The sequence below is a fragment of the Peromyscus maniculatus genome, chromosome 7 (genome assembly GCF_049852395.1).
Source record: "Peromyscus maniculatus bairdii isolate BWxNUB_F1_BW_parent chromosome 7, HU_Pman_BW_mat_3.1, whole genome shotgun sequence".
NCBI lineage: Eukaryota > Metazoa > Chordata > Mammalia > Rodentia > Cricetidae > Peromyscus > Peromyscus maniculatus.
Genome location: NC_134858.1, coordinates 56,120,731 through 56,147,424, shown reverse-complemented (window position 1 = coordinate 56,147,424; position 26,694 = coordinate 56,120,731). Strand labels below are relative to the sequence as shown.

The 26,694-nt window shown below is 36.6% G+C and overlaps 1 protein-coding gene across 12 annotated transcripts in view; it reads left to right on the top strand.

Moving 5' to 3' along the window:
* The window catches only part of Neo1 (neogenin 1), a 169,192-nt gene that overhangs the window by 62,511 nt on the left and 79,987 nt on the right, over nt 1-26,694 (top strand). For all 12 annotated transcript variants that reach the window (XM_076576387.1, XM_076576391.1, XM_076576394.1 and 9 more), the window contains exons 5-7: nt 601-737; nt 20,388-20,542; nt 22,125-22,245. In XM_076576387.1, coding sequence (XP_076432502.1) covers nt 601-737; nt 20,388-20,542; nt 22,125-22,245 — 413 coding nt within the window. The remainder of the gene's footprint in view (nt 1-600; nt 738-20,387; nt 20,543-22,124; nt 22,246-26,694) is intronic.

The following is a 26,694-nucleotide window of genomic DNA, read 5'->3' as shown; positions in this document are numbered from 1 at the left end:
GATGGCTGGTGACTGATTTGTGCCCATTACCACACCCAGGGAGCTGCTCAATGGCAATTATCCTTCCCTTTTCCTTCCTGTCTTTTTTTTACCCCACCCACCCCCCACCCCGTTTCCTAGCCAAGCCACCATAGGGAACTTTCATTTGGTGTCATTACCTTGTGACTTGCTGTTTGATCTGACATTTTACCCTTTTTATTTTTCTTTCTGTTAGTAATCTCAGCATGGCATAGCTGTGGTGAAGTTGGTCTCAGATTGGTTGAAGACTTTAAAATATATAATTTCCAACAAGTTAGACAGAATAGCTAGACAGGAATAGGCTGAAGGAAGTTGAATTGGTCATAAAAGTGATAACTCTTTGGGAATAGCTAGAAGTATCAGAGATGTGACATTTATTTATACACTGTGGCATTTATGCATATAAAATATGAGCAAAACAAATTGAAATTAAGTTCTGATGATTTTTTGTTAATTTTAGTCCATTTGTAGCCATTACCATAACAACACTGTTTAATTGTTTTTTCTATGTTATTATGGGAAGAGCCTCTCAGGTGTTATTTTCTTCATGCTAAAATGTATCATTTTGTTTATTTAATCCAGCTCTGAAAGGTTGGTCTTGCTAGCAGGAGGTAGTTTGGAGATCAGTGACCTCACTGAGGATGATTCTGGGACTTATTTTTGTATAGCTGATAATGGAAATAAGACAATTGAAGCTCAGGCGGAGCTTACTGTGCAAGGTATGTAATTATTTATTGTGTAATTAAAAATAATGTGTACTCTCTAGGTGTACTGATTGCTTAACAGTAATATGGGGAAGGCAGTAGGCAATAATACAGCATAATAGTTAAAACACAGACTTCTAGACCACACCGCTGCTTGGGTTCAGATTCTGAGCTTGTATTTCCCAAACACGACAATATAAATTTTCTTTTCTTCTTTTCATATATATGTATATGTAGTGTGTGTGTGTGTGTGTGTGTGTGTGTGTGTGTGTTCGTTCACATGTGTTTGGTATACATGTTGGAGTACATGTAGAAGCCCAAGAATGGTAACAGGAATCTTCTTCATCATACTCTTTGAGGCAGAGTCTTAGTCAAACCCAGAGCTTGTTGATAGTTACTCTTGTTATCCAGCTTTCTGTGGGGATTCTGTATCTCTGCCTTCCAAGGTGAGCTGCCTTGTCCACCTGGCATTTGTGTAGGTACTGGAGAGCTAAACTCTCATCCTCTTAGGTCCATAGAAAGTGCTTTAACTGCTGAGCCTCCTCCCCCACCCCAATCATAGCAAATTTATATAACCTTCCTGAACTCCATCTTCATCATTTGTACAATAGAAATAATAAGAATACTTACTTATTCTTATTATTTATTCTTATTATTTATTCTTATTATTATTATTAAGAATACTTGAGATTATTTTGAAGTTTAAGAGCTAACTAATCCTCATAAAGTTCCCAGCTCGGTGCTATTGTTTTTTATAGTTGTAATAGTAACGGTGGTGGTGGCAGTTATGATACTGTCAAGGAGGATGGTGTGATCTGGGGCATCTACAAAGTTCTGTACCCTTTTATTGTCTCAGAATGTTTTCCTCTAAAGATGTCTGTTCTTTGATCCTGAATCATGTCTCTGAGCATTTGTGTTCCTTCTTTGGGGTGAATAATCATGTTGGAGGGTTTGCATGATGCCTTTCCATGTCACTTGGCTGGATGATTTGATACTTATTTCTCTTTTAAGCTGATGTTGAGTATCTCTGCAAGAATAGTTATTTTTCCCTTTTCTCTATACTTCCATTTCTCCTTTTTAGGCTCCCTGACTTAGAAGTCAGGGAAAATAAATGTGGCATATACACAATTATCTCTGTCTCCCCTGCCATTTTTCCATTTAGAAAAGTTCTTGCAGAGTGCTGATCCTCTTTTCTGATATGTCTATGCTATCACTAATACTTGTTTTGAATAAAACTCACTAGGATTGTCTCTGTTAATTTTAGAGAAATCCAGGCCTGCTTATATGTGTAGAAGTAGAATATTACTCATTAACTTATTTTTAACCTCAATAATCATCAGGGGACTTAGATGTATTTTTGAGAGCAATTGGGGAACACAGTACTTGGAGTTTAGTGTGGGTGAAAGACAGAAAGCTTATATACTCTTCTGCTCTTTGTGGGTTGGCTTATACTCCCTGAAAAACAAAAGTTGTGTAGTTGACACACTATTATGTCACATAAGCTTAGTCCACGTCTTTGGTTAGGTGGAAGGAGATGTATAGAGCATAGTTTTTTTTTTTGTTGTTTTGTTTTGTTTTTTAATGTGTAGCCCAGGCTGGCCTCGAACTTGTGATTCCCACCCCTCTCCCCCCTTCAGCAAATTCTACCACAGCCGGCTAGAGCATAGTCTTTTATGGGGTGATCCATTTAGTTTAGTTCTTCATTCCTGTGTGGATAGGGTTGGAAAAAGAAAATATTCATGAACTCCACCTTTGGTCTCTGTGCTTCCTTAGTGGATCATTTTTCTTTGCTTTTTCCCCATTAATTAGATACTTGTCTACCAGTCTTCTCCCTCGTCCTCTGTCAGTTTCTTCCATCTTCCTCTGGTGGTTTTAATAAATTAAATGTATCTGTTATATTTGTTAGCTGCTGGTATTGCCCCACTATTTTTCTTGAGGACTTTTGTCCATATGGTTGTTTTAGAGTCCATTGAGTGGATTCTTATTGATGCTCTGCCTGTGAACTGGATTACCTGAGTTTTGTTTTGGTTCTAGGGTTTCAGGTAGTTCAGGCTGACACTAAACTTGCTAAGTAGCCAAGGATGACCATTAACTCCTGAATTTCCTCCTTCCTTCTCTCAAGTGCTGGAATTACAGGCCTCTGTCATCACATCCAGTTATTAACTGAATTTTAAAAATGTAGATAATATATACATCTTAAAATTTATAGCTAGTTTCATTTTAAAATCTATAATTGGGAAAAAGTGCTTTTGAAGTAAATTTATTAGAGAAAACTGCAAAGAGAGAGAGAGGTCTTTTATTAAAATTTACCATCTTTCAAACCAACATGTTATTGGCACAAGAATAGGCAATAAAAAAGAATAAAGTCCAACTATTATTTGCAGTACTGTGACCAGAGTTGTCAGGATCAGAACCTAGCCCTGGCAGCACTAACAAGTCATGATCAGCCATCTGTCCTCAACAGGACAATTAAAGAGAAAAAATAACAGTGAAAAGCAGAGACAGGTTTATTCAATGTGGCCACATTGCAAAGAACAAATAAAGACCTCCACCTTTCAAGTTCTGAATTATGAATGCCACAAAATCCTGAAGTGGTGGTTAAGAGCATCAAATGAAATGCATCTGTCATACTTGTTAGCTCCTGTTTCTGTTCCGGTATTTTTCTTCAGGACTTTTATACATATGGTTAGGGTTTTGTGGTATGCATAACTCTGCAGTCCTAGTCAAGGTGTGATCCTGCCCTTCACTGCAGATGGATATTATCTAGTCTCCACCCTTTCCTGCCAGATAGTCTGACAATGCTGTCAGACTGTGTGAAATCTCTTTTTGGGAGGTAGCGTCCTCCTCTGGCTGGTACCAGGCTTCATCATGAGCTTCCTGGAAAAATTCTGTGTCTTGGTAGCCATTATTTACTAGTCTAATAATCAAAGAGAACTATACAAATATCTGTCTTTAGAATATTTGTTGTCCTTCTAGGACAGTTACAATTATGCAGTTTTAAAATACAAAAGTGGGAATTCAGTTTCAAGGGGGAAAGGTATATATAGCATTGTAAGAATAGTACATTTTTCAACTCAAAGAAAATGAAGTTGAGTCTAAATGTACAAACACAAAGAATAAAGAGAATCATGTTGGCATTATCTTTGATAGAAGATAAGAAAAACAGGGGTTGGAAAGATGGCTCAAGCAGTTAAGAGGGGTGGCTGGTCTTCTAGAAGATGTCTGGGAAACCTGAGTTCATTTCCCTGTTGAGCATCACACAGCCCTGTTGTTTGGGGGCTAGGGTTTATGTCTCTTGTTCTTTAATTCAGATAGGCTTTATTTGGATTATTGAGAGTATGGTGTGCAACTTCTGAAATTTATATTTTGAAGGCTATGTATGTTGCTTTTTCTTGTTGCCAAGAATATACAATGAGGAGGATAGTCTTCAGTAAATTATGCTGAAGAACAGATAGCCTCATTGACAAGACTAAAATTGGACCCCTCTCTTATATCCTATATGAAAGCCAACCCAAAGTGGAGTGAAGACTTAAACTGTAGATTGAATCTGTAAAGCTGCTGAAAGAAGACATAAGGGAATAGTTTCTTGATGATGTTGACTTTAGGAAAGGGTGTTTTTGTTATTGTCATTTTTTTATATGACTTATAAAGCATAGGCAACAAAAGCAAACATAGATTACATAGGATTGCAAGAACTGAAAAGCTGCACAGCAAAGAATAAACGAATCTTGGAGAGACAACTACAAAACGAGAGAAAATATTTTCAAACCATACATCTGATGAGAGGTTAATACCCAGAGTTGATAAGGAATTCAATTCAGTAGCAAGAAAATAACTCAATTTTAAAAATGTTCGAAGGATCTGGAAAGACACTTTCTGAAGACAAAGAAGTGGCCCAAAGGTATATGAAAAGAAAACTGTTCCATGTGACTAATCACTAGAGAAATTCAAATTAAATCCGCAAAAGGCTACCACCTCACACCCAGCAGAACTACAATATGATCCAATAATTCCTTTTATGGATGTCTGTCCAGATGAAATTAGATCATTGTGTCAAAAACCTGAATTTACTCAACCATGCTCATTGTAGCACATTACACATGGAGTCAACTCAGTGTTCATCATGGATGAGTAAATAACAAAGTCGTTACAATAGAAACACAGCCTTCTAGAAAGAAATTTTATACTAAGAGACATAGCACAGAAAGACAAATTCTGCATGATCTGATTATAAACAAGAGTCTAACATAGTTGAACTCATAGACTGAAAGAGCAGAATGGTTACAATGTATTGTTAACTTAAAAATTGTTTTTTGTGAGTCATCTTAAAATAATCCATGAGTCAACAAAATTTAGAAAATATTATAAACTAATATTGATAGGAACTAGCAAAAGTTGAGGGAAGTTTGCAGTCTCCTTCAAGATGGTCAGTTCTCTGTCTCTCTCTGTCTCTCTGTCTCTGTCTCTCTGTCTCTCTGTCTCTCTGTCTCTCTCTCTCTCTCTCTCTCTCTCTCTCTCTCTCTCTGTGTCTCAAAAATCAGCAATTTAAACATTAACCTCAAAAATGCTAAAAATAGCAAATTTAAACCACAGAAAATAGAAAAAAAGGAAGTGTTAAGTAAAAATTAATAGAGGGTGGGGAAAAGCATCAAAACAGTGTCGTCAAAGCCAAAGTTGGTGATTTGCAAAGAACAATGTTGATAAACTTGAGGCAAGGCTCCCTTATATTTGGTAAGTGTTTCTATCTACTTAAGAGCTAATTCAAAAGACCTATAATATCCAGCATTAGGGTGAGGAACACTAGAGACTTTAATGAACTATTGACAGGTATGTACACTGATAACATTTTAAAATACTGTTTGGAGAGCTAGAGATACCACTTGGGTTTGATCCCCAATATTGCAAAAACAAACCTGTTTGGCAGAATCTCCTAAAACTGTAGACATAAAAATACTCCTGTGGTACAATGGAGTATGCTTATAACAAGTGACATTAAAACACTTATAACAACTGGCATTAAAAGTCATACACAGTAACATTCTTGCCATATTTATTCCTAAGAAATCAAAACTGGTAATGATTCATATGCCCATCAAAACCCAACATGGCATTTTATCAGCAATGGAAATTGGCCAGCCACCTCCATATTTAATAGCATAAAAAAAAATCTCAGAAGCACTCTTAAAAGAAGCTAGGCAAAAAAGAATATAATCTACTTTTATAATGTTCAAAAACAGGAAAAAATTAATCTACAGGTTTTTTTAAATAAAAAGAATAATGATTACATTTGATGCAGGGCAGTATTTGGAGCAGGGCAGAGTAATGGCCAAATGTTACAATGCTAGGCTTCTGCTGTATTAATTCCTTGTTTCTGAATCTGGGTAGTAGAGTTCAAACTGTGCTGTTTATAGATGTCATGTGAAGTCATTTCTTTCTCTCTTTTTATTGAGTACAGACAAGTCATTGTGTACTACAAAAACCCATTTGGAAAATTTTGTTTTGAGCCTTATCCCATAATGAAAGTTTTTTTTTTCCCTTGATGCGGAAAATAGTTGATGAGAAATAAGTGTGTGTGTGTGTGTGTGTTTATGCACACATACACACATAATATCTCTAAGTATGTATATATAAATGCAGTCACCCTTGTCTGATTTGTTATTTTTTTAAGAAGTTATAGCTGTAGGAAATACCATAGTGAGTGTTATTGCAGAAAAGGTTATAAGTTCATTCTTCATCTGTTAAATATTTCAGACTTACTATTTTATCATTAACTCTTGGGATTTCTACTGATGGTATGACGTGAATTAGCTGGTGGTGTATTTCCTGTCATCTCAGATTGTTGATAACAGTTAATATGGGTCATGAGTTGCTTTTTTAAAAAAAGGAATTTTCCCTTTTTCTCATAGCATTTGTAATAGTGTGTGATAAACTCCATCTACTCCCCAAAGAAAAATTTCCATTTCTGTTTTCTGGGAACAAATTGACAATTTCTGAATTGGTCATTTTCATGGCAATGTTAATATTGTTACTAATCTACAGCTAATGTTTCAATTATTTTTTTTTTTAAGTTTAAAAAATGGGTATGGGCGTTTTGCTTGCATGTATGTCTTTATGTGCTGTGTGTGTGCCCAGTGCCTACAGAGACCAGAATAGAACATCAGATACCCTGGGACTATAGTTAGAGACAGCTGTGGACTGCTGGTTCTGAGAATTGAATCCAGTCCTCTGAAACCCAGTGCTTTACTTATCTCATTAAAAAAAAAAAAATCTCTAGCCACATTAAGAAATTGACCTTCTGTTTTCTTCCCATCTCCTTCGTGATGATCATCCAGCATTCTGCTGTCATTCGCTTGAACTCTCAGTTCTTGTAGATGCTGAATAAAACACAAATTTTATATGGTAGTGTATAGAGCACATCCAGAGCCTTAAGAGTCAATGCTGAAAAAGTGTACTGGGATTAGAACATTTTCACCTGTTAGAAAATTTTTATAATAAAATGTTGAGATAACTTTGCAGAGAGTCTCCCCATTGGTGGACAGGTCCCAGAGAGGAGATAAGGGGTTGGTGAGGGAAAGATGAGCCAGGCATGATGGTCAGGAGAATCTTCCAGCCTGACTGACCAGCAGCCACTGTTTCTTTATACAGAATTCAGTAAGCAGGGTTACATTCATGTTGTTCCAAAACATAGATAATTTTTGGTTTTGGACATGTGTTTTACTTCCTTTTGCATATCATTTAGTCTTTACTGATAAACCGTGACAGAACAGAGTTATCTTTTACAGTCATTTTCCCTCAAGTTTAATCACCATTGATAAACAGTTATCTTTTATAACCATTTTTACTCATTAACCCTATAACCCAATTTTTAAGAAACTAGGGGCGTATGACAACCTGTTCTTAGGCTAGTATCCTTTGTGGCTTCAAGGATGCTAGACCAAAACAAACTCTTCAAGCCAGCCTGGGCATATTGTCATGTCTCAAGCAGTGTATTATTAACTCTTAATGGTCAGAGTGCCCAAGAAAAATCCTCAGGCCAAAGCTGCTGCAGTTACTATTGAAATTCTGGCATAATACAATGTTTACACTTTATATATTTACAGAATTTGTCTATATGTCTAACCCTGGCATTCTGTTGTTCCTTGGTCATATGACATCACAGTGACTCTGCATGTGCTAACTTTTCTAAGAAAGGGAGGTCCTGACAGCTCATTCTTATATCATCTTTTTACATTGTTCTTTCTTTATTAATAAGTCTCTGTGTAGGGCAGAGGTAACACCAGCCAGTCTAACTTTGTTGCTGTTATTGACTATGTTGCTATTCCACATAGTCACCAGAGTGTATAGCGGGAACAGGCTTACTATCTGATCTATGGTGAACTCCTCTAGCCCACCGAATCTTGTTGACCTTTCCAAATTTACTTTGAGTATCTTGTTTCTGTGTAAATACAAGGACAGATGTTTTATAGACCAATATCTCATAGCTTCATAAAGACACCTCTGACTTCTTTATGTGTATTATAACCTCCAAGACATAAGGAAGACCTTCAAGTAGATAAGGATATCTCCCTAAAAGTGGGAGGGGTAGTGTGTTCAGGGCTTCACTGGGGAAGCTTAGAAGCAGTACTCCCGGGAGAAGGCCTAAATGATTCATAGGAAATTTTTCATCAATCCAATGTCCCCAAATTGTCAAGCAGCTGTGCTGGCTTTATGACTTTTGCCATTCCCATCAGATGTGGCTGTGCTATAACTTTACAGCCATCTTTAATTGATATTTTATGATAATTGCTTTATCAACAGTTTTTCAAGACAGAGTTTCTCTGTGTATCCCTGGCTGTCTGAGAACTCACTCTGTAGACCAGGCTGGCCTTGAACTCAGAGATGTGCCTGCCTCTGCCTCCAGAATGCTGGGATTAAAGGTGTGTGCCACCACTTTCTGGCTCAGTATCAATTTTTAAATAAATTTTTAAAGTTGTAGGTATATCCAGAGAATTCATCATTCACATTGTTATCTAGGATTTTAATATTTTAAGAGGATTTTTTAAAGATTTATTTTATTTTATGTATATGAGTGTTTTGCCTACATGTATGTCTGTGCATCATGTGTGCCTGATGTCTGTGGAGTTCAGAAGAGGGCATAAAATACCCTGGAACTGGAGTTACAGGTGGCTATGAGCCACTGTGTGGGTGCTGGGAACAAAACCTGGGTCCTGCAAAAGCAACAGTACTCTTAGCTGATAAGCCAAGTCTTTTAGGCCAGGAATTTAATATTTTGTTTGTAGTTTTATCTTCTTTTGAAATAAAATTTATATACACTAAAATGCACAAATACTAACTTTACTGTTCATGAGCTCTATCAGTTGTTCCTTCCTGTACAACCAAAATACATATAAGGATGTAGACTATTACTGTCATAGTTGAAAATTCCCACATGTCACTTCTCATCCTCTCCTTACAACTTTCAACGGATCTGTTCTTCTGAGTTTTCAGTATAGATTAGTTCTGCCTGTTCTAAAGCGTCACAGGAAAGCAGTTATATCATCTGTAGTGTATAAGGCTTATTTCACAAAGCCTAATGTATTAGATTCATCCACATTGTTTTATTTATTAATAGTTGAGGGATTTTGTTTGTTTGATTTTTGTTTTTTTGAGACAGGGTTTCTCTGTGTGGCCCTGGCTGTCCCGGAACTTACTCTGTAGACCAGCCTGGCCTCAAACTCAGAGATCTGCCTGCCTCTTGCTTCCTGAGTGCAGTTGTGTTATTGCTCTAAGCCATTTTAACAGGTGTAAGATGGATTTTTTTTTTACATTTTTCGCTTTCATTATTTTTACTTACCAAAACTGAGCACATATTCTTTTTTATACAATCAGAGGCAAAAATCTACACACAAAGTCAAGAAATAAGTAGTGCTTGGGGGGATTGTTAGTGGTTGGGATTGTTAGTGCTGAGGGAGTTGTTGTCAGGGATGTGCTCACACAGGAAGCCTGCACTGGTCAGTAAGATGGAATCTTTTAAAGTAGTTTTGATTTGCATTTCCCTGATGGCTAAGGATGTTGAATGAACGTTTCTTTAAGTTTTCTCAGCCATTTCAGATTCCTCTAACTAAAGTTCTCTATTTAGATCTATACCCACATTTTTAAATTGGATTATTTGGGTTTTTGATATCTAATTCCTTGAGTTTTTTATATATTTTGGATATTACCCTTCTATTGGGTATGTAGTTGGTGAAAGAAAATCTTTTCCCCTTCTGTAGGCTGCTGTTTAGTCTATTGATGGTGTCCTTTGTCTTACAGAAAATTTTCAGTTTCATGAGATCCCATTTACTAATTGTTGATCTATTGGTGTTCTGTTTAGGAAGTTGTCTTCTGTGCCAATGAGTTCAAGGCTATTCCCTACTTTCTCTTCTGTTCAGTTCAGTGTATTTGGTTTTATGTTGAGTGTGGGGTGGCTACTCACCAACCCTGAAGTTCCCCAGAGTTTTCTTGAGTGAGAGCAACAGGAAATATTAGATAGAAGGATTTAGAGTGTAGAGATAAATAGATAGAAAATACAGGATAGCCTCGAGAGGGCCTGGAACCTCCTGGCTGTCTCTGCCCTAGGATATTTATAGAGACACCAAGGGGTGGGACAAAAGACCTCCCCCCAGCACAGCCAAGTGCAGACCATCTCAGACACCTGCATTCAGGCCCATGGTCCAATCATCCCCTCTATGCAGACCTGCTGGGTAAAGCCACGAGGAACCTGAAAACAGGCTCCCACAGTTGAGGTCTTTGTTTCGTTTTCACTTGAATTTTATGTAGGGTGATAGATATGGATCTATTTGCATTCTTCTACATGCTAACGACGTTAGACCAGCACCATTTGTTGAAGATGCTTTCTTTTTTTCTAGAGTGTATTTCTGATTTCTTTATCAAAAATCAGGTGTGTTGATTTACTTTGGGGTCTTCGATTCAGTTCCATTGATCAACATGTCTGTTTTTATGCCAATAGCATGTGGTTTTTATTACTATAGTTCTGTATTACAGCTTAAAATCAGGGATGGTGATATCTCCAGAAGTTCTTTTATTGTTCAGGATTGTATTAGTTATTCTGGGTTTTTTGTTTTTCCATATGAAATTGAGTATTGTTCTTTGAAGATTTGTAAAGAATTGTGTTGGAATGTTGATGGGGATTGCATTGAATCGGTAGATTTTTTTGGTAGGATGGCCATTTTTACTATGTTAACCCATGAGCATGGGAGATCTTTTCATCTTCTGTTATTTTCTTCAATTTCTTTCTTCAAAGACTTCAAGTTTTTGTCATACAAGTCTTTCACTTGCTTGGTTAGAGTTAGCTCAATATATTTGATATTGTTTGTGGCTATTGTGAGGGGTTTGTTTCTCTTTTCTTTCTCAGCTTGTTTGTCTTCTGTATATAAGAAGACTACTGATTTTTTTGAGTTCATATTGTATCCAGCCACTTCACTGAAGGTGTTTATCAGCTGTAGGAGTTCCTGGTAGAATTTTTGGGGTTACTTATGTATACTTTCATATCTTATGCAATAGCTATACTTTGACTTCTTCTTTTCCAGTTTTTATTCCGTTGATCTCCTTCAGTTGTCTTATTGTTCTGGCTAGATCTTCAAGTACTATATTGAATAGATATGGAGAGAGTGGACAGCTTGTCTTGGTCCTGATTTTAGTGGAATATCTTTGAGTTTCTTTGCATTTAATTTGATGTTGGCTATAGGCTTGCTGTAAATTGCCTTTATTATGTTCAGGACTTCTTTTATATCCTTCCAAAAGTATTCTGTGTCTGTTCAAGTAAACAGGCATGTGTGAAAGATATAGCAGGTAGTCTTAAGAGATGGTTGTCATCAGGGACAGATCCAACTTTGCTGAGACCTGAATTGCAAGCTATTTTGAAAACCTTGCTTAAGAAAATGAATACCAAAAGGTACCAAAATGAGTTGTTGTTTAAATGAGAAAAGAAATGACAATAGATAAATTTTTAGTTGCTAAATACTACAAACATTACAAAATCTAGAAAATAATACATTTAACACCCTCCTACCTCCCCCCCCCCATCAATTAATTAATTTTTGGTTTTTCAAGACAGGGTTTCTCTGTGTAGTTTTGGTGCCTGTCCTGGATCTTGCTCTGTAGACCGGGCTGGCCTTGAACTCAAAGAGTTCTGCCTGGCTCTGGCTCCTGAGTGCTAGGATTAAAGGCGTGCGCCACAGCCACACAACCTGCATTTCATTTTTGAGTCCAGTTAATATAATGAGGTGTGGGAATATTCACAGAAGCTTCCCGTTATACTGTGATAACAAGTATATTGCAGCAGTCTTGGCAGACAAGATCCCTGCTTTTCACTGAACCCACTAAAAGAATGTGGGGCTCAGTTTCCCCTTGGCTTCTTGTGATCTCAGCAGTGACATGAGCCAGTTCACCATCTACTGTCATAAGGAGAGGTTAGGGTGGAAACATTAGCATTCTTAGTCGATTGTACATTAATGTAGTTATTCATCTTGGTGACATACCCTGTCATCTTTGCACTCAGGGAAACTAAGCCAAGAGATAGTGAGTTTAAGGCCAACTTGGACTTTATCACAAGATCCTTTCTCAGAAATTGACATCAACCAAAAAAAAAAAAAAAAAAAAAAGCAGCCATACACAAAAGCAGTATAGTAGTTTGTGTAGTCCCGAGCCTCTTGCTATTTCAAACATAGAAACTATTATCATATATTTATGTAATTGTGTTATTATATCTGTTGTATTTATCTCATGAGGTAAAAAAATATAGGTTAAAGAATATATGCAATTTTGATTTTGCATAGCACTGGTTAAATTGCCCTACATAGATTGTATCTCTTTTTATCATACCAGTGACCATGTTTGTTTTTCCTATATTTGTCAGCCGTTCTGGTTCCACCTATGTTGTGTTCCTGTTCAGAGGTGACTATATATTGATATGTAAAATTAAGAGAGGACATAAATTGCAGAAAAGCATGATCCCATCTATACTGTAAAAATGTATGATGTCTGTTAGGTACATAGAAAGAAGACTTAGGAGAAACTAGCATAAAACATCCTTGAGAAATTTATGCATTTTTTTGAGAAAAAGAATCTTATGACCATCTAATTCTCTGATAGTGCTAGTTAGTAGAATTTCAGCTAATACTTGAGGATTACCTGCTGCAACTTAATCTAGGCTACTATGTTTTCAGTGGTAGATGAGGTAGTGAGGGGTAGGGAAATAAGGAAAATGGCCCTATGGAGACAATGCTTCATTAAGGAAATGCTTTTAATTAAGATCTGCAAGATGACTACTTGTTAACTAAGTCAGGAAAGATAGGCTAGGGAAAAGGAGTGAGAATGAAATTTAAGTATGGGTATGAGAAATGGGCAGACCATTAAAGTCTGATGGCAGTTTTGTAGTAAGGTCTCTGCAGAATTGATGTACCCTGTTTTTCTTAGAACACAGAAGAACCTATTTATTTACATTTGGTACAGTGGAAAGCTTTTCCTGGAAGTGTGTGTGTGTGTGTGTGTGTGTGTGTGTGTGTGTGTGTGTGTGTGTGTGTGTGTGATTTCTAATGTATCTTTGCTTTGTTAGTACAGCCAGTACTTACAATTACATTGTTAAACGAAACCTCTAATAGGATTTCAGTCTTAAATGCTTGCTTGGGAGAGGTTGTTTCCATTGTCATTTTTTTTAAAAGGATTTGGGTATCAATTTGTGAATTGTAGAAAAAATTTAAGACCATCAAGTGTACAGTTTAACATAAATGGACAAAATTATTTTGTTTTTCTAGTTACAGTGCCCTATGAGAATTTTAGTACCAAAGAATTAAAAATCAAACTGTAAAACACCAGCATTTGAGAACTAATGTAAATGAAATCGATTACCTTCCAAATTGTAGTGTAACAAAGTAACCTTGTGACTTTGTTGTTGGTTAGCACAATCTTGTTTTCTGTTTGAATTGAGTGGCAATTCCCAGCATTATTCAACAGCAGTAGAATTAAGTTATGTTTTTAGCAAAAGGATTTTGGAAGTATAATGTTTGTTCTGATATTAACATTCTACTTATGTATTTAGCAATTAAAATGACTCTTGTAATGATGGTGGTATTAGAAGGGATAGGGAGCTGTCACAGAATTTGAAGCTTAATTATCTCTTTGGTAACAAAATATCTTCCATTGCAATACTTATTTTTTATGGTAATTGATTCATTTGTTCTCTAGTTATCTGCTTAACTTCCTAACCATAAACACCTGCTCTCATATTATATTTAATTAGTGTGAATACTATGTATAGAGTAGTTGAAATCCAGAGGAGGTTTTCCTTTATAAATCATGAAAGGGAAAAGTAAATGGTGAATGCTATGATTTTCTTCTAATAGTCTTTGAAAGTCTGTTTACTGAAAATGAATACTAAAATTATTAGTTTAATTTTATAAAAACCCATTTTGCTGTGTTTTACAGAATTAATTATTCCACTTTAGAGGAGGGTTCCCTAGTACTGGCATTGGGCTCAAGGAATATGTCAGTTCCTTGGAAATGGAACCATCTTAGTTAAGAGTACAAGCTTTGAAAGTAGAAAAAAATTTAGTGTGTTATCATTTATAATTTGAATAAGAGATATTAGGCAAGTTGTTTTTACATCTAAAAATGAAAGGATAAGCCATAGCATTTTTTAAGATTTTTGCTCATGGAGGCCAGGTGAGGTCAGGATGGAAGCTAACTTAACTTGACGTATATTGTTTGTGTAGATTTAAATTTTTGCCAAATGATTTCTGAGTGTGGAACATAAAAATAAACACACAATTCAAAATATGTATGTAGTTGACAGAGTAAAGCCACACAGAAAGGTACAGCTTAAGTTGAAAGCTTTTCAGATGTATGAAATAATAATTAGACTGTGTATTCCTTTTTTTTTTTTTTTAACGTTTTTAACCTTTAGTTTTTTTTTTTTAATTTAACTTTTTATTGACTCTTTGGGAGTTTCACATCATGCACCCCAATTCTGCTTACCTCCCGGTCCCCCATATACTCACCTACTCCCCTCATCCCTACCGTACCCCCCCCCACAAAAGAAGACAAAACAAAGTAAGAAAGCAAGCAACCAAACAAAAACAAAAACAATCCCCCTAAACCCAAACAAAACAAAAACAACAAAAAACATCTCTCTACTTCTCCTTTCCTGCCTCTCCAACATCTCTTCATTCGTCCTAGTGGCGTTGTGGGCTTTGGTGTGTCATATAGTATACATCAGCTTTACTAGCAAATCAAGATGCATAACTGTTGATTTTTGTCACCAAAAAAAGAGTGTAAAAATAGTGATCAGAAAGTACTGAGAGACCATCAGTAAGGTCACGACAGGAAGGACCATTGTGCATCCAACAAGCCCAGGCTTCCTCCATTGATAAAGAAAAGGTAGTTTCAAATCATATGAACAATAACCTCAGTGAGTTGAAACAAACCAAATACATTTAAAAGCTAGAACTCACTATGATGCTTTTAAAAGGATCTCAAACTTTTAAGAGATCTCTACCCAGGACTGCTGTCATTCTTTGTTGGGAGAGACCATAGCTGCTACCCAAAGACAGCTGTTAGCCAAAGCTAGCCCATTTAAAATTGCCTGCTGGGATGCTATAGACCTTAAACAGCCTGAGGTAAGCCACCTCGAATACTGTAAGTCTGTCTGATGTTGAACAAAACAATGCCTGTTAAGGTATTATGAACTTGAGCTGCATTCTAGATCCTGCCTCCTGGGATGCTGTGGGCCAGAGTTGGTATATAGAAAATCACAATTGTAGTAAGCTAGAGATACTTTTGGAGGGTGATTATCATTACATCTCCTGCAGACCTAGAAGCCATGGTGTAGATAGGGAAGAAAGTGCATACTCCAACCTGAAAGTGAAGCCCTTTCCCCAGTTGGCACTTTGCAGTGCCCCCACAGTGCCTTCTCTTAACAAAACAGCACCTGGCAAATGTCCATTTCTATAAATGCAAAGAATGGTGGATTTGGAAGTGAGAAGCTATTCATTCATAACTGATAGTTTATGAAAATTTTGCATAGAGATAAGAAAATTGTAAACACAAATAATTGAAAAATGGCTGAGTACTTATATAGCTTACTCACAGAAGAGTAAATTTAAAATAAATTTCATGGGTGCTGCATCCCTCTTATATATATCTAGACACACACTGAACAAGATCCATAGTAACAACACCAGTTGACATGCATGTGTGGATGGGGGAAATTTCACAAGGCCATCCCTTAATGAAGAGCTACAGACAAACAATGGCTGCAGAGAGATGGGGGGAATTAGTTTTCTCCAAGGACAGACTTCCTGATAGGTTATCCAATCCCAAATGGTCAGCCCTAAGCATGTGTTTATACAAGCAATGCTAAATGGATTCAGTAAGATGGATATGTGTGTGTGTAGGTATGTATGTATGTATTTGTAACAATAACTATAGAAGAAGAAATGAATGAGAGAGAATGTATATTGGGTATAAACACAGGAGTTAGAATAGAAAGAGGGGGATGGGTGATATAAATGCAATACTCATATATGAAAGTCTCAGAAAAAAGTTTTAAAGGTTAAATAATCAGTATTTGGAAGGATAGGCACTATTTGTAAATGTTCCTGATTTTATTTGACTGTACAAACTTCAGTTTTCTGGAACTTATTGCACGGTAAATGCATGTCATTTCTTAAGATTGTACATTCTTTCCCTCTTCTTGAGTGGTTCTGCTTGCTTACAATTCTGCCTGCTCTTAGTGCTCCCATTTTCTACTTACCAAAGTTACAGAACTGGTTAGTACTCTTGCCAGGCCTTTCACTCTGTAACCAATGCAATAGGCATGGAAAATTTTGAAAACAGAAGAGCAGATTGAAAATAAAATAAAGTAGTATTTATAGACAAATTGGTTGGTTAATGTAGACAATCTCCCAAATGTATGTACAACGCTGATAGAACGAATGACTTAGTTTAGTATTGCCACAGGATAAAAGAAAATAAGTATACATGAGTCAGATACATCCCTACATACCAATAACAAACAATTGAAAATTACGTTTTTTAAATTAGCTTACAAAATAACAATTTTCCTTATGGCATTTTCTTGCTTGTTTAGTTTGATTGACCCTCTATATCTTACTGTTCCTGTCTGTTTCCTGTCCTTCTTAAATCCTTCCGTCTCTAGTATTCTTCTTCCACTTTCAAATCACATGTGTTCTTTTACCTGCTTAACACTCTTTCTTAAGGCTTCTTTTATTTCCTCTCATGAGTCCCTTTTGGAAATTAAACTTGTTTTATAGCTAGAGGTATGGATCCATGGTAGAGCATGCATGAGACCCTGATTTTGATCTCCAGCACCAAAAATGTTTGAAATATTTGGGAATTCCTAACAAAATATGAATAAAATTCACGATGATAGAACATTATTAAAAAACAAAAAACTGTTATTCATGTGTCAGGTTGATATAAATTAAGCACAACCCCAATCATAATATCAGCAAACGGGGCACATTTTAGTACATTTGTTGTTACTTAATAGAGCTAACCTGTAGTGAAGCTCCCTGCTCTGTGATATAAGGGTTGTCATTCAAAAATTTCAAAGAGGCAGTCCTAAACCCTTGTCAAAGATGTTGTGTAGGAAATTAAAGCATTAGATAAATTGGATTAAATATCCTACTTTAACCCATTTAATGAAACATTTTTTGAATCCATTATAGGTCAGTAATGTAAATCTTTAGGGAAAGAAGAGAGGGAGTTACTAGACTAGTCAGTGTTTCAAAACATCCACCTTTCCCCCATAGATCCTATCATTTTTCCTCTCCTTCCTACTTTTAAAAAACCATTTCGTGTCATAAAAGGATGTTGCTAGTTAGAGTTAGTTACACAAATGAACTCTTTAATGATTTTGCTTTGACACTTTGTTACTCATTAATCTAACTGAAAAAATAGATCATAAATCTTTTTGACTCTTAAGAGTTAATTATAGCTCTTCCAAATAATGTAAATCTTGGGAAAATACTCTCTAATACTCTCTAAGACCACCTATAATGTTCTTATGTTCAGATTCTTCACTATAGTTCGCCTTGTAGATAATTCTCAGTGAATAACTAGGAAAACTCGGAAATTAGTTTTTATAACAATTAATTCTACTAGGCAGTGTTTTTTGTTTGTTTGGTTTTCGGGTGTTGTTATTAACATGTTTCTTTTTAATTTGAGAATTTCACACACACATACAATGTATTTTCATCAAATCCACTTCTTTCCTTCCCCTCCAACTCCATCCCTATTCCCTCTACTACTTTCCCCTCCTGACATCATTTGCTTTTTTTAAAAATCCATTGAGTCCACTTAGTACTGCCTGTGTGCTCATGAATATAGGTCCATCTACTGAAGTATAGGTGACCTCTCAGGGACCACGTAGAATAAGAGCACTAATTCTCTTCCCCAAAGCCATCAGTTACCAGTTGCTTCTCAGCTAGTAGTGGAACATCATGAGCCTCTTCCACATTCATGTTAGGATTTTGGCTGTCTTGATCCTGTGCAAGTCGTGTGCTTGCAGTTACAAGTGGCCCAGTCAGGTCTGGAAAATACTGTTTCTATGCAGAGGTCCACTACCTCTGGTTCTTAAAATCTTTCAACTCTGTATTAGTCAGGATCCTCTAAAGGAACAGAAATGACCTAATGAATGTACATTAAAAGGGGATTTATTAAAGTAGTTTACAGGGTATGGTCTGAGTAGTGCAGTAATGACTATCTCTCAAAGGAAAGGCCGAAGACATGGCAGTTACTCAGTATACAAGGCTGGATGTCTGAATTGATCTTCAGTCTGTGTTGGAATCCCAAAGAAATAAGTTCTAGTACCAAAGATAGAATTTCTCAGCAATAGAGTAGATGAACTTGCCAGCAACAATGAGGGCAAACAGGCAAAAACAAAAGCTTTCCTTTTATGTGCCACCAGAAGGTGTGGCCCAGATTTAGGGTGGGTTTTCCCACCTCAAATGATCCAATCAAGAAAGTTCCTGGGCTGGGTGGTGGCAGTGGCGCCTTTAATCCCAGCACTCAGGAGGCAGAGGCAGGCGGTTCTTTGTGAGTTTGAGGCCAGCCTGGTCTACAGAGCGAGTTCCAGGAAAGGCACAAAGCTACACCGAGAAACCCTGTCTCAGAAAAAAAAAAAAAAGTTCCTCACGGGTGGCCCAGCTCCTTGGGTTTTAGTTGATTACAGGTGTAGTTGACAATCAAAATTAACCATCACACTCTCTCTTCCAGAATGATTTCTGAGCCCTGTGGATATGTATATGATATAGACATTCCATTTAGAGCTGAGCTCTCCACATTCTTTTATTCTCTGTATGTTAACTTTGTTGTAGGTTCCTGTATTGATCACCATCTGTTGCAAAAAAAAAAAAAAAAAAAAAAAAAAAAAAAAAAAAAAAAGACCAAAAAAACAAAAAGCTTTTTAAATGAGAGTTGAGAGATGTAGTAGTTTGTGAATATAAAGTGTTTCAGAAGCAGTTTCTTACTGTATTCATTTAGCAGAATAATAGTAGTAGATTTTCTCCTAGGGCCTATGACCTAGACGGCCATGAGTTTGAGCCTCAGTTAATAGTACTAGATATGAATACCACCTTGTTTGCAGAGCAGGCTTTAGACCAATCAGAAGGTGATTGGTTACTCTCATAAACATCTATGCCACTCTGGGACCAATATGTACATTTTGCCAGGCCAGTTGTCATTGTAGCTTACAGCGTTCACAGCTGTTGATTTCTTTTCTCTCCCAGTAAAATGCATGTAACCTTTCAGCACTATGAAAGCTAGCCAGTAGGGAAGAAGTATACAGGATAGGGAACCAGCTCAATTTCTTCATGTCTTATGACTCAAGTATGTGGTATCTTCAGCAATAAGGTTTTATCATAAAGTTCTGGAGAGTAACCAAGAGCAGTTGCAATAGCCTGTAATGTTTTGGGGATCCTACTGATCAACAACTAGAAAAGAAGTAACTGTGGTATCTGGGAGGGGCATCGTCCTCCCAATATAGGATAACACCATTCAAACTCCTTTTATGTGTGTATATATATGTATATGTATGTATGTATGTATATGTATTATGAAGCTTCTATTGTAGTAGGTTCCCATCTGGCTTTTTAAGAGGTCTTTAACATCAGTTATCCCTCCCAATACTCCCTCCTCTACCTCATCCTCCCATTCCTGCCCCATTAAATCCTACTTGTTCTATTTTCCCCTTTTCCATATCACCCATGTCCTAGACCTCTTCCCTTGAAATCTTTCCTCCTGTAATTCTTCACTACTTCTCTGACTTCTGTGGGCATTCTAATTTAATCACTCATACCTAGTAGCTCATGATTCAAATTGAGCATCCATGAAAAAGAACATGTGATACTTGTCTTTCTAGGTCTGAGTTACCTAACTCAGATATGTCCATTTAACCATGACTAAAAAAAAAAAAAAATACTTTTCTTTACAGTTGGCTAGTATTCCATCAGGCAATTAATTTGTAAAACTGCTGTACTAACATTTAAAATATATAGTTATGTGATTTTGTGAAAATATGCAAATACTGTGAATTCTGTGGTCTAAAAATGTGTTGATATGTGAATAGCTACCTATTTTTATTTTAATTTTCTTTATACTTTGAAGCTCCACCTGAATTCTTGAAAGAACCCACTAACATATACGCTCACGAATCCATGGATATTGTATTTGAGTGTGAAGTCACTGGGAAGCCAACTCCAACTGTGAAGTGGGTCAAGAATGGGGATGTGGTTATCCCGAGTGATTACTTTAAAATTGTAGTAAGTATTCTTTTCAATGAAGTATATTTATTTCTGAAACCTTTAAGTGTCTTTAAATATAGTCACTAAAGACGTATTATATATACCAATTCAAATTATTGCAAATAATGAAATAGAAAAATTATAGACGAAATCATAGAATGTAATTTATTTTTTGGCTGTAGAGAAAGCTGAGCTCAGAAGTATTTTGGAGGTTTATGTGAGACCACTAGCAAGTTGGTGGCTGGACTAGGCTTAGAACCCACCACAGTCTAGTACTCGTAAATGTAGCTATCAGCATTTCCTGAGACTTACAGTGTGTGCACACATGCCTGTTCCATTGCTTTCACAGCTATTTTCAAGGAGCAGGTCTCTCCTCCCCCCCCACCTCCCCTCGGGATCTCAACTGTAGCTCTGGCTGCCCTGGAACTCACTATGTAGACTGAACTGGTCTGGAAATCATAGAAATCAACCTGTTTCTGCTTCCTGAGTGCATATGCCACCACATCCAGGTCTCTCTGGAAGTATAGAAAGATGATAATTTTGAAAAACATCGATTAATTATACAACAAATTATACAAAACTTAACTAAAAAATCATAAATCAGGGCACATACCTTTCAAAGTAAGAATGATCCCATGCTAACCATTCTAATAAACAAAAACCCTTTTAGAAAGTGAGTACATCATCACATAGTGCCTTTTAATTTAACTTGTATAGATTAGTTAAAAGAATTTTTGAAGTAGATAAAAGCAAGACATGGTGATATCTTGCCTGTAATCCCAGTCCTCAGGAGCTAAAGGCAAGAAGATAGTGAGCCTGAGGCCAGATTAGGTCACTCCTTGAGACTGTTTCAAAATTGTAACAAAATGTAAATGCAAAAAGTTAAATGTGGGGTTGGATTGATAATCTCAGTCTATCTTATCTGCTGTAAGCATGAAGGCCTGAGTACAGTCACCAGGAGAAACCCACATAAGAAGTTTTGTGTTGAAATGCCTGCACTGTGGAGATGGAGACAAGTGAATTCTAGAGGCTTACTGGCCAGCTAGCCTAATCTAATAGTCAGTTTCCCAGATTCCAGCGTGAGAAAAAAAAAGATGTTAAATATATTTAATAATTCTTTGTCATAATTGCACTTTATATGTATTAGGTATTATTAGTATTATTACCTACTAATACTACCATTATTTAATATCCTACTAATAGGATTGTTTAGGTTTTAATAATAAATATTAATGGCATACCTGAAGGTCTTTACATAATACTCAGTAAAAAGCTCAGAAATAATTATGTTTTAAAGACGGTGTCATTTTACAAATTTGTCATATAAGTAATTCATTTTCTGTGGGGATGTACTTTCTGTTTCTGAAATGCATAATCTCATGTTAAAAAGTTTGTGAGCATTTAACATTAAAAAAACTAATCTGTTGTGGTTAAATTAGCATTTTTATTTTATCAGTATTTACATGGTTTTTTTTAATTTTAAGGCAACATTTATGCTTATAACAATATTTCTTCCATCTCCTTGAGAACATATCCTTGAGGTTTTAAACTCATGTTCATCAATTAGGCATAAAATTTTATGTATGTTTTTCTTCCTTAGAAGGAACATAATCTGCAAGTGTTGGGTCTGGTGAAATCAGATGAAGGGTTCTATCAATGCATTGCTGAGAATGATGTTGGAAATGCACAAGCTGGAGCCCAGCTGATAATCCTTGAGCATGGTAAGAGGGGAGCAGCAGTGAGCTGAAGGAGCTTGTTACTCCAGGGTGCCTTGTGATGGCTTGCTTGGAAAAGCCCAGCATGTGACACAACTACAAGCAAAAGAGCAGCAATCTTAAGTCATTTCACTTCAATTACTTCAAGGGCTTCATCAGGCAAGAGCACTCACTGCCTGCTCTTTCAGAAGACCCAGGTTCGATACCCAGCACCCACATGGTGCCTTACAACCATCTGTAACTCCAGTTCCAGGAGATCTGATGCTCTCTTTTGGTCTCTTTGGGTACCACATGTGTTGCTCATACATATATTCTGATGAAACACACACACACACACACACACACACACACACACACACACACACACACACACACAAAGTGGCACACACCTTTAATGCCAACTCTTGGGAGGCAGAGGCAGGCAGATCTCTAATTTTGAAACCAACCTGGTCTACAGAGTAAGTTCCAGGACAGCCAGGGATACAAAGAGAAACCCTGTCTTGAAAAAAAAAAAAGAAAGAAAGAAAGAAAGAAAGAAAAAATATTTAAAAAATAAAATTATTTAGAGATACATTTTCAGATAATGTTAAAAAAGAAGAGAAAAGCTGGAAGTCTACACAAGTGTTTATCAAAACCCACTTGTGTTGATCTCACAATTGTATTTCTGCCTTATAAGGAAAACTTAATATTTGCACTAAATTTTTGTTGTTTTTCTGAAAGAAAATTAGTGTTCCTTTTCTGATTATCATTAAAAAATACTTGTTTATTATGCAAAATAAATTCAATCAACATTGAAAAATAGAAAAGGGTGTAGGAGTTGGGGAAACCGCTCTAATTTGAACAGGGAAAGCTTAATGTAAAGAGTTATTAATTCTAGAGAGTATTAAGGATTTAGGTAGTAAGAAAAGACCTCTTATATTAGCATTGGCATGTATAACAAGCAGCAATAGCACCTGGGTATAGATAGAGTCTGCAGAGAAAGACGTTCACCTGAGGCTGAAATCCAGACATTATTGGAAAGAGTGTGGCTCTGGTTTACTACGTGACAGAAAAGTAGATGTAGTGCTTTGCTGTTGAAACTTTGAATTTACTTTTTAGGGTGTGAGGAGAGTAGATCATAAGTTGATATCTCACCAGAAGCATTTTCTGCAAAAAACACCCAAGAGGTTGTGTGTTGTGGAAAGATGTTGGGCTCTTAGAACCTGTACATGGGAGCTAACGAGGAAGTCCTCTCTGCAGTTGGTGTCTCTAGTGCTTGTGCTGATATGTGTAACATGTATGTCAGCTGAGAAAAGGAAAAACTAGACTAAAAGTGCCTGGCTTCATTTTGTGGAGCAGGAAGTAAAACTTGAATTTAGAACTGAAAGGAAGGCACTAATTCTAAATCCTACTACCTAGGAGTGTTGCATAGGAGCACACAGAGGATATGTATGTCTTTTCATAACTCTGTTTTCTTGCAATATCATTACACTGGACATCTTTCCATGGTAACAAAATAACAACGTTGTTCATTATTGGATAGAATATATATGTAGTTTTATATCATTTACTCCCTGTTTGGTTGCATTTGAGTTGTCCTCTTTTTTTAAGTTGTTGTTATTGTTGGTTTTTGTTTCGCCATTATGAACAATGTTACATTGAACCTTTTATATGGTTATGTTTTCATACTAAATTGCTGTTGTGTAGCAGTTCAGTCTTAAATTGGTGAGGGTAATCATTGGACATATTTTAGCAACTAAAGCTTTCTTCTTTTTTTCTTCCTTCCATTTTGAGTGGTTTTTTTTTTTGTGAATACATGATAAAGGTAGCACTTTGGACATCTGAGTCAAATACAGTCACATAGTACTGTAATTCCAGCAGGTCCCTCTGACAGCTATAGCTTGACCAGGGAAGCTAATTGACAAAGCTGGCACCTTTGCTGACTTTGCACTAAAATAGCATATGGGATTTGTAGATGCTATTTTAAAATATACTTGAAAATAATATTGTAAAAGGTATAAGATATTTAAGCAGCTTTTTTACCCTATTTCTGTGATTATACCTTTCTCCCTTTCATTGGAAATGACTCTAGCAACTTTTCAAGTTTGTAAAATAAAAAAAAATCCCAAATTGGGTTCCAGCCGAGTGAGTGGGGTAATGTTGGTTTTGGTTGTTTTTTTTTTTTGTTTTTGTTTTGTTTTGTGGAATTTTTGTTTGTTTTGTTGTTTGAAGTACAATGGCAATGACTTTCTAAGAAACTTTAGAGGTATTTAGCATATTCACTTGTTTGTGATTACTAATAGAAATCTTACTAGTGTAAATGGATGACTGTGTTAGGAGCCTCCTAAATGGAGCTTTCCTCTGAATGTGCCTGGTGGTATAATAAGTTTATTAATTGTGTGTGTTCTCTGGCTTTAAGAACATATATGGGCTTTGGGAATTTTTTTGTTGTTGTAATCATATTGACAACACATTGACAAGTCATAGGCTATTAGAAGGTTATAAGTCCCATTTTTATTAAATTTGTTTTTTATTTTTGCCATTTTATTTTTTATTTGCTTAAGAATTAATTTATATGTATGTGTGTGTGTGCAAGCTTGTGTGTGTGCAAGCTTGTGTGTGTGCATCATGGTCCCTTGGAGGCTAAGCTTCAAATCCCCTGGAACTGGAGTTACAGGTGGTTGTGAGCTGCTTGATGTGGTTTTAGGGACCTGGTCCTATGCAAGAGTAGGAATTCCTCTTAACCGCTGAGCTATATCTCTGGCCCCTGCTTATTTATTTTTGAGATGGGGGAGGGTGGTAAGTGTCTAACTGTGTTGCCCAGGTCTCATATTCCTTAGCTTAAGTGATGCTCTTACTTAACTCTCTCAAAATTAGAACTATAGGAGACATTTGGCACCGTCCCTGACTTTTGATGTTTTGTTTTGTTTTTGTTTTTCAAGACAGGGTTTCTCTGTGTAGCTTTGGAACCTGTCCTGGACTAGCTCTGTAGACCAGGCTGTCCTCGAACTCACAGAGATCCACCTGCCTCTGCCTCTGCCTCCTGAGTGCTGGGACCACCGCCCGGTAGACTTTTGAAGTTTTATCTAAAGATTTTAAAGTTATATTTATGTGTCTGTATGTGAATATATGTATGTGAGTTCAGGTGCTCCCAGAGTCCAGAGGCATTGGATGTTTCGAGCTGGACTTAAAGGTGATTGTGAGCCACCCAATATGGGTGCTGGGAGCTGAACTTGGGTCCTCTGTAAGAGCTGTAAGTGCTTTTTACTGCTGAACCATCTTTCCAGCCCCTTAATGTTTTGATCTTTAAGACAAATATTTATGTAGGAAAGCTAAAAGAGGGAATATAGCAATTTATAATACCTGATCACTGTCTTTATGGTATTTATACTACAGTAAAGAATATATGATTTATATAACCTTAGTGGAGCTGCTTTCATGTTTTATGGTACAAATAAAGTAGCACAGAAGAGATAATGACCATGATTAAAAATCAAAGCAATGCAGCAGTGCTAAGACATTCTAATGGATGGCAGAATACAAACTGGTTAGGAGATAATAATTACAAGTACTAGACAGATAGAAAAAAATGACCATGACAAAGGGACATTGGTGATCTAAATCATTCAGATATTACCATCAGATTCAAAATTAAATATCACTACAGAAAAATCAGAAATATTCCCAAGATTTTATGATGACTGGTAGAATGATAATCAAACTGCAAAAACAGAAAAGGAAGGCAAATTGAGTGTGGTCGTGCATGCACTGGAGAAGCTGAGGCCGGAGAATTGTATAGCAAAAGCCTGCCTCAACAAAAAGGCAGGAGTGAAGAGCCAGCTCCTCTCACTGAGAGCTGGATGCTGAAGAATCAATCTTGTCAAGCCCATCTGAGAGCTGAGCTAATAAAGCAGCCAATCAGGGCAGGTTTCCCTGCCTCACAGCCTATGTGTTGGGTTATAGGAATTGTTTTATCTTTAGCTTACCACAAGAGATTGAAATGGCTGCCAGAAATGGGAGGGGAGGGGCTTTCAATTTTAGCTAATTATTTAAGGCCAATTATGCACTAGTTTGGAAGATATGGAAGACCCAGACTCCAAGGGATCTCTTGTTTGCTTTCAGTTAAATTTCCCTGGTGTTCCACATAGTATTCCCAGTTGAGAAGAAATTTAGAATAGGAGGATCAAAGTTGTCTCTCAGGTCTAGAAATGAAGAGGGTATTCTGTCCTGTTGGGAGATAGACATAAGCCTCTCACTTTTCCTTGGATCCTTCTGTAAGCATCAAACCCATGGAAAAGAAACAGAAAACCTACTTATTTCAGATATTTCTGGAGAAAGTTTAGAAACCAAATTCCTTCTGTGAAGAGAAACTCTTCAGTGACATAGACACACACAGGCGCGCGCGCGCGCGCACACACACACACACAGACACACACACACAGACACACACACACACACACACACACACACACACAC